At 40.8% G+C, this 12,278-nt stretch overlaps 1 protein-coding gene across 1 annotated transcript in view; it reads left to right on the top strand.

Moving 5' to 3' along the window:
* CYP26B1 (cytochrome P450 family 26 subfamily B member 1) overlaps window positions 1-8,555 on the top strand; it is a 126,886-nt gene extending 118,331 nt beyond the window's left edge. The window contains exons 4-7 of the mRNA XM_075346189.1: window positions 121-396; window positions 1,233-1,388; window positions 2,608-2,889; window positions 3,473-8,555. Coding sequence (XP_075202304.1) covers window positions 121-396; window positions 1,233-1,388; window positions 2,608-2,889; window positions 3,473-3,865 — 1,107 coding nt within the window. The 3' untranslated portion in view covers window positions 3,866-8,555. The remainder of the gene's footprint in view (window positions 1-120; window positions 397-1,232; window positions 1,389-2,607; window positions 2,890-3,472) is intronic.
* The last annotated feature ends 3,723 nt before the right edge of the window (window positions 8,556-12,278 follow it).

Raw genomic sequence — 12,278 nt, 5'->3', positions numbered from 1 at the left:
CACTAGACTTGGCTCCCTCGTGGCGGAGTAGGCGTTACCGCCGGCCACATTGCTGTGTCGTGTTTGTTATAAATGGGTCTATGAAATGTAACTAATTGTATCATTATTTATTATTCAAAGGTGTTCTCAAAAATATTCAGCCATGAGGCTTTGGAGACCTATCTTCCGAAAATACAGCTGGTGATCCAAGACACCTTGAGGGTGTGGAGCAGTCACCCGGGGTCCATCAACGTCTACTGTGAGGCCCAGAAGTTGACTTTCCGTCTGGCAATCCGAGTCCTGCTGGGATTCAGACTCTCCGATGAAGAACTCAACCATCTGTTCCAGGTGTTTCAGCAGTTTGTTGAGAATGTCTTCTCTTTACCGGTGGATCTGCCATTTAGTGGCTATCGAAGGGTAAGTGTCTCTACAAACCACTGGTGGTATCTAAATATCAAAGATCCTGACATTATGCATCATTGTATTCAGGCACATGAGAGTTTTAGATTCTCAACCATCTAGATTTGGAGATATCAGTTCATAGTAATTGTACATCATTGTACTCAGGTCTCATGAGGGTTTTAGATTCTTAAGCCTTTAGATTTGGAGATATCAGTCCATAGGTATCATATCTCATTTAGGTCTCCCGAGGGCTCTAGATTCTCAACCTTTAGATCTGGATATATCAGTCCTTAATAATCATCATTGTATTCAGGCCTCATGAAGGTTCTAAATTCTCAACCCTCTAGATTCGAAGATATGAATCTATGTAAATGATCCATCAATGTACTCAGTTTTTTTGTGGGTTCTAGATTGGTAGTCCTCTTAATCTGAGAATCAAGGAAATGGCATATTTATAGTAAGAGTGAACTTGTTATACAATATCTTGTATTTAGAGAAATATTCAGTCTTCTGGCCGTCTTGCTATTTAGCATATCCACCAAGAATCAGACATTGATACTAAATGTGTGGGGTTGGATTATGGGCAAAATGATTGTTTATGGTTAGAAGACAAACCAATATGGGGACACTGGTCATAACACTACACAGAGAGCAATGATAATCTTGTGGGTTGCCATCATTCTCATAGTAACTTGATGATAATCATGAAGAACTTGTGAAGTCCATGGTTAGAAGACATCAGTGAAATCTTCATTCTTTATGTGATCCAGTTGGTTAAACCCATATCGGCTCATATTTGTCTCTCGAAATTGACATCTTGGATTGACTGTCATGTTCTCTATCTTCCACAGGGTATTCAAGCTCGGGAGACTTTACTGAAGGGTCTTGAAAAAGCTATCCAAGAGAAGCTGCAGAACACGCAGGGGAAAGACTATACTGATGCTCTAGATGTACTGATCGAGAGCGGGAAGGAGCATGGAAACGAGCTGACTATGCAGGAGCTGAAGGTAAAAAGCCACCAATGAACCAGACTAGGACACATGACTCGACCAAGACATGATTCTGAGTGGACATGACTTCCACGGTGGCCACTGCTCATCCATATTGCCAACATGATATTACGTTATTAGTCCTTCAGAGTTTTTATAATAATTTATTGGAATTTTCTTTTTGAGAACCTATATTTGGTCCTTGAAAGGAAAATGCCCCACAATGTCTAAGGGGACTTCTGAGGTTGAGTATTGGTAAAATGGAGAAATGTCCTCATCATTGACCAGTTGATGGTGGAGTGGTGGCATTCACTTGACAGAGCATAGGTTAGTTGGACTTGCATTTTCCAAAACTCGATGTTCATCATAAAGATATGAAATTTTGACAAAAATCTGCAGTTGACATAATATTTGCCCCGTTTCGTTGATGAAACGTTCTCTAAGGCTCTAGCTTCAAAGATAAAGTCACAAGGTTGACGTACTTGTGACTAACATACTCAGAAACGGTGTTAATGATGGGACTGTATTTATTTTTTTATTTAAATGCATGTATTTGGGTCTAAATTATTTAGTTTCATTAAAAATGTTGCACCGTTTGGCTTTTATGGACTCTTTGCCATTCACATTCATTTTTGATATGGACTGTGGCCAAAAATCCCGGACAGATAAAGGGATTAGGAAGCGTCCCACTGGACCATCACATCGAGCCCACTGATGGATTCTCTATAGATGGTAAATTTCCCAATTATAAAAATGATTTTTAGCCCCAAAATAAAAAAAACTGTCCCCAGAGGTGGACAAGTCAAGCTTCCCTGCTGTTGTCCTCCTCGTGAGGCTGGAAAGGAGGTCTCTTGCTTTTTCTTGTCTGCTAGATTAGTGAGCTCAGAGTTCTGGATTCAGTTGTGGTTACGTCATATGGCGGTGATGGCAGACGCCATAAATCAGTTACATGTTAAGGAATCTTTCTCGGACAATTTGGCTGTTGCCCAAATCGATTTCCGTGCCAAGAATCTAGACTGTTTGTTGAATGCCAGCCCCTGAAGAAAGACGGCGCGTGAGGGTGATTTCTTTGAAAGCGCATTTTCCATCACTAGGACATCGGGACAATCAAATTTACATGGAACGACCGGGGTCATCCAAAAACTTGTGTGTTGATGTTTTTGTCTTGGAGACATCTTGGACACATTGTAGGAGAACAGTTTTCATCATACTCTTCTCTTTTTCTTCCCATCTTTAGGATGCTACCCTGGAACTGATATTCGCAGCTTACGCCACCACAGCAAGTGCCAGCACCTCTCTTATTATGCAACTTCTCAAGCACCCGGTTGTCTTGGAAAAGCTGAGGGAAGAGCTGAGAGGGAATGGGATCCTCCATAATGGCTGTGTCTGTGAAGGGGCTTTGCGTGTGGATACCATCAGCAGTCTGCATTACCTGGACTGTGTCATTAAGGAGCTGCTGAGGCTCTTCAGTCCCATCTCCGGGGGCTATCGGACTGTGCTGCAAACCTTTGAGTTGGATGTAAGTATTTCCAATGAACATGAGAACATATCAGCAAAAAACAACAAATTAAGTATTTTGGGGACTTTCCTCATAAGGTATCTGTGGTGGGGCACATCTTGTTATTGAGAGTCTCCATAAAAAAACTATGCAGTTTGTCAATCCTTCAGAAGGAAGAGTGTGTCAGTAGCGCCACCTATAGGTAGTCAACCTAGAGAGCCTTGGAACATGACATTGATTTGTATACAGCTGTTTTGGGTCTCTTGATGCCTAAAGGTGTCAATAGAAAGACATTTTTCTTCCTCTTGGAGGAAAGATAATTTGCATACTTTTTCCCATGGAGCATTGCTTGTAAGAAGGTCTACATTGAGACTCAGTACCCCTCCTACTTTCAGCTGCATCAAGAACATCTCATCCAGCCAAACAGTACCTGTAACTATGGATGTCCGGTTTGGTTCAATGGTCTTCATGGGTCAAGCATTGACTGCCAGTGTAGATTAGGAATTTTCCGTCTGCTACTTTGCATATGTCGGTGTATAATTTTGTTTCCAAGACCATATCTGAACTACTTCTAACAAGAGCAATTGTTTTTTCCCATTTTCAGGGTTTCCAAATTCCAAAAGGGTGGAGCGTTATGTACAGCATCAGAGACACGCACGACACAGCTCCGGTCTTCAAGGATGTTGACGTTTTCGATCCTGATCGCTTCGGACAAGATCGTACAGAAGACAAAGACGGCAGGTTCCATTACTTGCCGTTTGGTGGCGGAGTACGGAACTGCTTGGGCAAACAACTGGCCAAACTTTTCTTGAAGACCTTGGCGATAGAATTGGCCAGCATGAGCAGGTTTGAACTGGCGACCAGAACTTTTCCAAAAATCATGCCAGTCCCTGTGGTCCATCCAGCTGGTGAACTAAAAGTCAGATTTTACGGACTTGATTCCAACCAAAACGAAATCGTGACGGAGACAGAAGCCATGTTGGGAGCGACAGTGTAGCCTTCAATTTCTTGATGAACCATCAAGGAGATGACAAAAATGGAAAATAAGCACACAATCAACAATCAGAGCTACACAGTAATGACCAACAAAAATCTATCCGTAATACAAACTTAAGTATACTGAACCACCAAACCATGAATATATCTCTGCGGAATGCTTAACTTAATATCTTAACATGTATACTTTAAGGATCCAGGTCCGGTATTTATGAATCCTGCTGCAGAGAAGGCGCCCGCTGGAGATGGACTTCCCAGAGGGGTTGGTCTCCTCATCGAGGGATTCTTGGATGGTCTCCAGCTGTTTACGAGACTTTCCCTTAAAGTTGCTTTTTCTTCTTTATTCCAAAAGCTTATTTCAGTGTTATACACATCAGGGATACCAGGGTTTTCCTACTGTTTTTTGTTTTTTCTTAACCTGCCTTATTGTAAAAAACAAAAAATCTTTTGGACGTAAGCTGAGTGTGATGGGTCAGCATACTGAGTGTTTTATAGTTATTAAGTTTACATTACACCCGTGGTGGTCGAGATCCAGAGATGAAGGACCCAACAAAATCACAGGAAACACAGAATGTCCTTTCCAATAAGGTGTATAAGATGAAGCTAAAGGTGGACACCACTGATAGGTCTTCTTCTCCCCCATCCCGTTAGAGCACTTTGGTGATTTAGATGGTTGGACCAAGAAGGCTTTCACAGTTACATAGCTCGTAAGGCTGAAAGAAGACTTGAGTCCATCCATTTCAGACTATTTTCCCATAGAAACACAAATGCCAATAAATACACAACTTCCTTCATCTTAGGTGAAAAATTCCTTCCTGACTCCAAAAATGTCCAATCTACAAGAAGGAGGTCCATGCTGCTGGGAGTCATATCTAGTACGTAAGGGTTTATTTGTCCGAGAAAAATTCCAGATCTCTAGATTTAGAGGCCAGTGCCTTAACCGAACAAGGTCTTATCGACACACTTTTCTGGTTGTGCCAATATGTTTACCCACAGAGCCGTCCACCAGTCGAGAGTCATGACCCAGTGATTTGATTATCTTACCTCTACAACATTCCTATTTCTCGTCGTTCAGGGTTTTTCCTTTAATGTCCTTTATACACAGATTTCACGACAATCTTTTTGTAATGTTGCTGGTGGCTTATTCCATGCTCTGTTGGACCAAGCTTCAGATACATGGCTCATCCCAATCTGTGTAGTCATCTCAGAGGAATCTATCTCCATTTCTCTCTGTAGAACTACAGATTCAGTTTTTCTTGTGTTTGTCACATTCCGTAATCCCAATATGAGTAGCCTTTCTTTCTAGTTTTTGATAATGGTGCAACCCTTCTCTAACAGTATCGATCAATTAAGGGTCCTAGGATTGTCCATTGATCTCCATCAATGGAGATGAAAATTTTGTAAAGTTTGGGCAAACATTTTTTAAAAAATCACTTTAGTTGGGAATTCGAGAACATTATCACCAAAAATGTAACCATTTTTTCAAAAAGTGACTTTGAAGAACTTGCCAAAAATATATTGAGACTCCAAACCCTACTCACAATGGTTAAGGTAAAAATAAATCAGGCAATCAAGTAAGGTGTAAAGTAATAAGTGAATCGGGGCCTATGGTTCCATTCCAGGTTCTGCTTAGGCTCCACGGAACTCTACTGGGGGTCAAAGACCCCGGACCACCACTGGTCAACACTTTTAAGTAACGGCTATAACATTTCAAACATTTTTAGAGTTTGCTGCAAATGACAATACTCGGAATATTCCATCCCCAAGAAAACAAAGTTTCAAAATGTTTCTTTAGACCATTTCTATCTTCTTCTCTGGGCCGCAGACTTTAGTTTTTCCACTTTTTATCAGTAAAGCATTAAGCCTGGATTCATATCTACACGGATGTTTGGTAATAAGTAAGCTAGAGGAATCTCATATTAATGAGGATTCTGTTAGATGGAAACATAGCAGTCACTGGAGTGCTACCTTTATGCTACCCTGTGTATTATTTATATACTATTTATTCACTATAAGAACCTAAAGCTGGTGGGGTTATACTCGTACACGTCAGTCGCGTCAGCAAAATCGTCCTTCTTTTCAGCCACCCTCAAGTTCTAAAGACAAACTACCCCGGACCTAAAGTTCCACTTTTCCATGTTGAAACTAATTTTCCAGTGTCGTCAAATTACATAGTTGTCCAAGTTCATTAATTTTATGACCCAATACTATGAACATGATCCGTAAGGACCAAAAAAAAAAATGTAAAACCATAATATGCCAAAAAAATTGCAACCAATTTTATTAGAAATATATATGTCAACGTCGTTGGTTCCGGTCATATCCGATGCACGGCACGTTGGACATGACCTTCTCTTTCCCTTCAAGAACAAGTGCACTTGGCCAATTTTTTTTGATCTTGTTAATGTTTTATACATTGTTAACATTTTGTAAACTCTCCAATAATTGCTCTTACCCGTCATAGATCCGAGGAACAATCCATAAAATACGATAAGGCGGCCACAGAGGACGTGGTTACTGGACCTGATGGGCACAGTTTTGTCAGACATTAGGTCCTTCACGGGATTTTCAGACTTTTGGTAGATCAGTCTATATCATAAAGGGGTGTTCTCATCTCATTCACTGGATGTGTCATACAGGTATGTTAGACGCTGGTCCCACCTCTAGGACATGCACCTAACTGGGGAATGCAGCTCCTGCCTGAGAAGCATTTTCCAGTCATGAGTAGCATTCACCTCTTGGCTGCACATGTGCAGCGCTCTCCATTTACTGCTGGCCACACGTGCAGCGCTCTCCATTTACTACTGGCTGCACATGTGCAGCGCTCTCCATTTATTCTGGCCACACATGTACAGCTCTGTCCATTTTCCTTCTGGCCACGCATGCACAGCTCTCTCCATTTCTGGCTTCACATGCACAGCACTTCCTTTCACTTCTGGCCGCAGATGCGCAGGTCTCTCCATTGAATTCGGGCTGCGCAAGCACAGCACTTCCTTTCACTTCTGGCCTTACATGCATAGCTCTCCTCATTCACTTCTGGCTGCGCATGTACAGGTCTTCCATTCACTTCTGGCTACACATGCACAGCTCTTTCACGTCTGGCTGCGCATACATAGGTATTTCCTTTCACTTCTGGCCGCACATGCACAGTTTACATGCAATGGTCTCTCCATTCACTTCTGGCCGTGCATGCACAGCTTTCTTCATTCACTTACGGTCATGCATGCACAGGTTTCTCCATAAACTTCTGGCCTCGCATGCTCAGGTCTCTCCATTCCTTTCTGGCCACACATGCACAGCTTTTTCTTATCACTTCTGGCCGCACATGCACAGCTCTCCTCATTTACTTCTGGCCACACATGCACAGCTTTTTCCTATCACTTCTGGCCGCACATGCACAGCTCTCCTCATTCACTTCTGGACACACATGCACAGCTTTTTCCTATCACTTCTGGCCGCACATGCACAGCTATCCTCATTCATTTCTGGCCGCACATGCACAGCTCTTTCCTTTAACTTCTGGCCGGGCATGCTTATCTCTCTTCTTTTACTTCTCACTGTGCATGCTTAACTCTCTTCTTTTACTTCTCACTGTGCATGCACAGCACTTATCTTCTACGTCTGGCTGCATATGCACTGCTTTATCCATCAACTTCTTTGGAACTTTCAAAAATAGCCAAGAAATTTTCAGAAACCCTATAGAAGTGACTATGGAGACCTTTTCCACCTCTTAGTTCACAATGGCCATTATTTAGGTGGGACCCATATGTGACATATATGGCATATCACATGAGCTGAGAATACCCTTTAACAGTTATTGATACATGTATGAGCTTAAGAACATATTAGATGCAATTTATTTTTACTAGAATGGTCAATATGCCCTCTTTGTATCAGTAAATGAGGCATTATTTTGTGTTTCGTAGCTGAATTTCCAAAGCCAACAGTAGAGGATCAGATATATAGACGACATCCATTTAAGTGTATATGGATACCTTTACATGTTTTTTGGTTTTATATGATATAGATACATAAAGCAATCTGTTTTTGATGCTATTTTTATTATTTGACTTGTCAGCCTCAAGCCGCCATCTTTTTTGATGCTTCTTCAGAGCCATCCTCCCTGGCCTTACATATGACTATATTGTCACATTCACCCATGGTCCTGCAATCGTTTTGCAGATTAAGCACTTTGAATATTGATATTTTTATTTTTTCACTTGGTCCAGCCCGATGGATAAATTCGCTAAAGTATTTTCTACGCGACATTCACTGACACCGCCTCCTATTTTATAAACTATTCAAAGCGATATTTGTTTGTTTTTTAGTTATATTTCAGATAGATGTTTAGTATAAAGTTTTTGCCCCTCCTGTTGTTAAATAATTGTTATTTAGTAAAGTATGGTTTGCCCTGTACACATTGTTCAGATATTAATATGTTTATATAGCTGTCATTTTTAATATTAAAAGAAGCACTTGTGTTTTTATTATTATTATTTTTATTATTATTATTTTTTGAATTATTATGGAATCGATGCCCAATGACCGTGTCTCCTGTTTTCTATGTCGTGTTTTTTTTCCAATGTATGTATATAATATTATGTGTCATATATTAAAAATTTAATGTTGTGTATTTTGTGATTTTAAAATAATCAGTACAACTATTTTATAGAGTTCAGTAATAAAAACATGAAAATACATAAAAAATTGATTCTTACTTTTTTATCCTGAAGTCTGTGGTATGCATAACGGGGGAGATGTTCCAGAGTTTCAGGTTGGAATCATTAGTTTGTGAAAAACTGACGATTTTTCAAAACATTGTGCAAGAAAAATGATAAAATTTGACAGATTACGGTCAAGCTCAAGGCCAATGTTCACATTTATGTTTGACAAACCTGTAATAATTCTTAAGATTTTTTTTTATTTTTTAAAAAAAGTCAATATTTTAAAAAGTTTTATTCCAATTTAGATTTTTTTTTATGCACATAGCAAATTCTAACAGATTTCCATGGGTTTTTATATTCAATTCCATGGGTTGAATATATAATGCGTGTTCCGTGTTTGTACTGTTCTCATGTGCGTATTTTTTCTGACTTTTCATTATTTCCATTTCTGCAAAATGTGAAGAACTGGAGAAATATAATATAATATATAATATAATGTATCCATTAAACAAAATTAAACAAAAAAAATTAGGGCAGATAAAAACAGACAATTTAGAAAAGCAAAAAAGGGAACGAAAAGAAAGGAAAAAGGAAACAAAAAGGGAAAAAAAATTAACAGAAAGGAAGTAAAAAGAAAAAGGAATAAAAAAGGAAATGAAAAGTAAAAAAGTAACAAAAAAGTAATATAAAAGAAACAAAAAGGGGAAAAAAATAAAAATAAAACAAAGAAATAGGAATCAAAATGGAAATGAAAAGTAAAAAATGTAAAAGGAAATAAAAAGGAAAAATTAAAACAAAAAGGAAACAAAAAAGAAAAATTAAAAAGTGAAGTGAAAAAAAATGTAACAAAAACTATCTGAATGTAGTTCATTTTTTCGGAAAGAAGTGAGAATGAGCCCAACGAAGGCAAGAAAAAACACAAACCGGACTCCACTCATCATCAGACTGTTCTCCTCGTTCACATAGGGATGTTTTTAATTAACGACCAAGTGGTGTAAATCCAAGACTTAATTGCAGGCTTTAAACATGCAATACAGTAAAGTTATGGCTTCTGCAATCTAGCTGGATCTTTGATGATCTCGTAGGGAATAAATCATGTAACAATTTATATAAATAAACCCTTAAAACATCATTTAATTGGTAAGCTTAAAACATCCAAATTACACACAATGTAGAACCTAAAGTGCACAGGTGGAGAAGGGAGGAGGGTAAAGAATAAAAACCCTAAAAGTAAGCCTCCCTCCTGTCCACTACCTCACGCGGGGGTTGGCACCCTAAAGACACGATATGGCGCCCCCACTCACCGACGGCTATCCTTGACCTGCCCTAAATCACCTTACCGGCAGGTATGAATAAGTGCTCAAAAAACTGATAAAGTGCAAGAGTGTGGATAGCCAGTGAGGTATAAAAAGGGGATCATGTATGTCAAATTGCCTCGTGCCGAAGCTACCTCACATTGATAGATAGGTGAGGTGGGTATGGCTTTTGACAGAGGTCAGGCGGGAGTACGTCAAAAAGGGGGGGGGGGACCCTAATACCTGTCTCCTGACTACTCCCTACCTCAAGCGGGGGTCGGCACCCTAGACAAACGATACAGTATGGCGCCCCAACACCACGATGGCTATACCCTAAGTGAGTCCCTATTGCACCCTGTCAGATAATACATATACACATATAAAGTGCCTGTGCTGTGAACCTAAAGTGCATAGTGATAAATGTATAGCAATAAGAAGAGGCACCTATACTGAGATGCAATAATAATTTACAGCAGCATCCAGATCAGAAAGTGCCTGTGCTTAATCAAAATACAGGGTACTAAAAATAGGGTGTACTCATCACTGATACATGATCCAATTGTCGCCTCTGGTTGCCTCAACGCGTTTCTCCCTCCAGGGTCATCAGGAGGCCTGATAATCAGTGTGATAGACAGATGTCAAGATGAGCAGATAAGGAAAGGGGCCTGATGCCAGCAGCTCCCTTTTAAACTGAACCAGGCACCTCAGAATCCACCCCCTCCACTTCCAGTCCCACCCCTCGACCCCCACCCCTCCCCTAGAAAAAGATAATACAATAAAATAATGATTTGCCAATCAACATGTTTGTCAGTACATGGCGCCACATAGGCGTTACTTACATGCCTCATAACAATTAGTATATACCTCCCATCGGCCGATTCAGGCATTAGGATGCCGTTTGCGTTCCAGGGTGAACCGCATCACATGACCGGAAGTGACGCTACAATACCCAGCCACAAACCGGAAGTGACGCGGTAACGTCCACAATCATGTGACTGGTGTTTGTCTTCCAGCCTGGAACGCACCACCATGTTGCTGGCAGGTATAATAAGGGCAAACCACCCCCCTTTTTCCAAAGCATTGCCGAATATAATAAACCAGGGCATAAATCCCACATCTATTCAGCCATATTTAAACCATAGATAAACAGATATAAATACCCCCATCCACAGTATCTATCCCCATCAATCATTATATTATATTGTTGTTTTGTTATTTAGTAATAATAGAACTTTTAAACAGGAGACACTTATGTTAGCAAATATGCCATTTCTTATATCTTATACAAACATATAGATAGACCAGCCACATAGTGTAATCTATGAGCCACATTAGGTGGGCCAAGAGATACTTTTGATGAAATGCAAGGGGAATGGGGAGAAGGCGGAGGGGGGGATGGGGGGAAAAGGGGGGGTGGGGTTAGGTCGGGGGGGGGGTGGGATGCCTGCTGTGCCATATATACATATATATGTCTCAATAATGCACAAAGGTGTCATTAAACGCAAAAATTACCTCCCAGTTGCGGGATACGGACCAGTATAGCCACCACAGACCAACAAAACAGCACCCTCGGGCTCAAAGGAAAGAAACAAGACAACTGCTCATTAAGTCCCCCAGGGTGTACCGACTCCATCCTGAAGATCCACTCACACTCCTTTCTTAGGAGGATCCTATCATGATCTCCCCCCCTAGGGTTCTTTTTAACCACCTCCAGTACACGGAAGGATAACTGATGGATATCTCCTCCATGATGTCCATTTATGTGTCTCCCCAGCGGTGTGTCACGCTGATTGCGGACATCTCCCAGGTGTTCTCCGACTCTTCTACGTAGTTCTCTCTTAGTCTTTCCTACGTAGTCTAGGGGACATGAACAGGTGGCCACATATATCACCCCTGTGGTCTTACAATTACTAAAGCTCCTCAGAAAAAATTCTTTACCATTTTTGGCACTAATCACCGATTTAGAGGGCTTCATGGAGCCACAATAAATGTAATCACTGCATCTGAAGAACCCGCAGAGGCCTCTATTGAGCCAAGTGCCCACAGGTTGTGGTCTTGTGTACCAACTGTGAACCAATCTATCCCTGATCGATCTACCTCTCCTATACGTAACGCTCGGTTTCTGGGATATCATCCCCCTCAAGTCTGGATCCAGGGTAAGTACATCCCAGTGCTTTCTCAGGACCCCTAGCACCCGCTCATTCTGGCAATCAAAAGTGCCAATTAATCTGGTAATATCCTCATTATGTCTAGCCTTATTACCACATCTATGCAGGAGTACTGCTCTATCCTGTTTCTCTGCAAAGTCACGGGCTGTATGTAGAATTTTGCCGGGATAACCTCTATCAAGGAAGCGTCGGGTCATGTCCCTTGCCTGTGTCCTAAAATTCGTCATAGTGGAGCAATTCCTCCTCAGTCGCAAATATTGGCCCTTCGGGATACCCATCTTTAGGGG

This window comes from Anomaloglossus baeobatrachus, chromosome 1 (assembly GCF_048569485.1).
Source record: "Anomaloglossus baeobatrachus isolate aAnoBae1 chromosome 1, aAnoBae1.hap1, whole genome shotgun sequence".
NCBI lineage: Eukaryota > Metazoa > Chordata > Amphibia > Anura > Aromobatidae > Anomaloglossus > Anomaloglossus baeobatrachus.
This window is presented reverse-complemented; position numbering and strand designations above follow the sequence as displayed.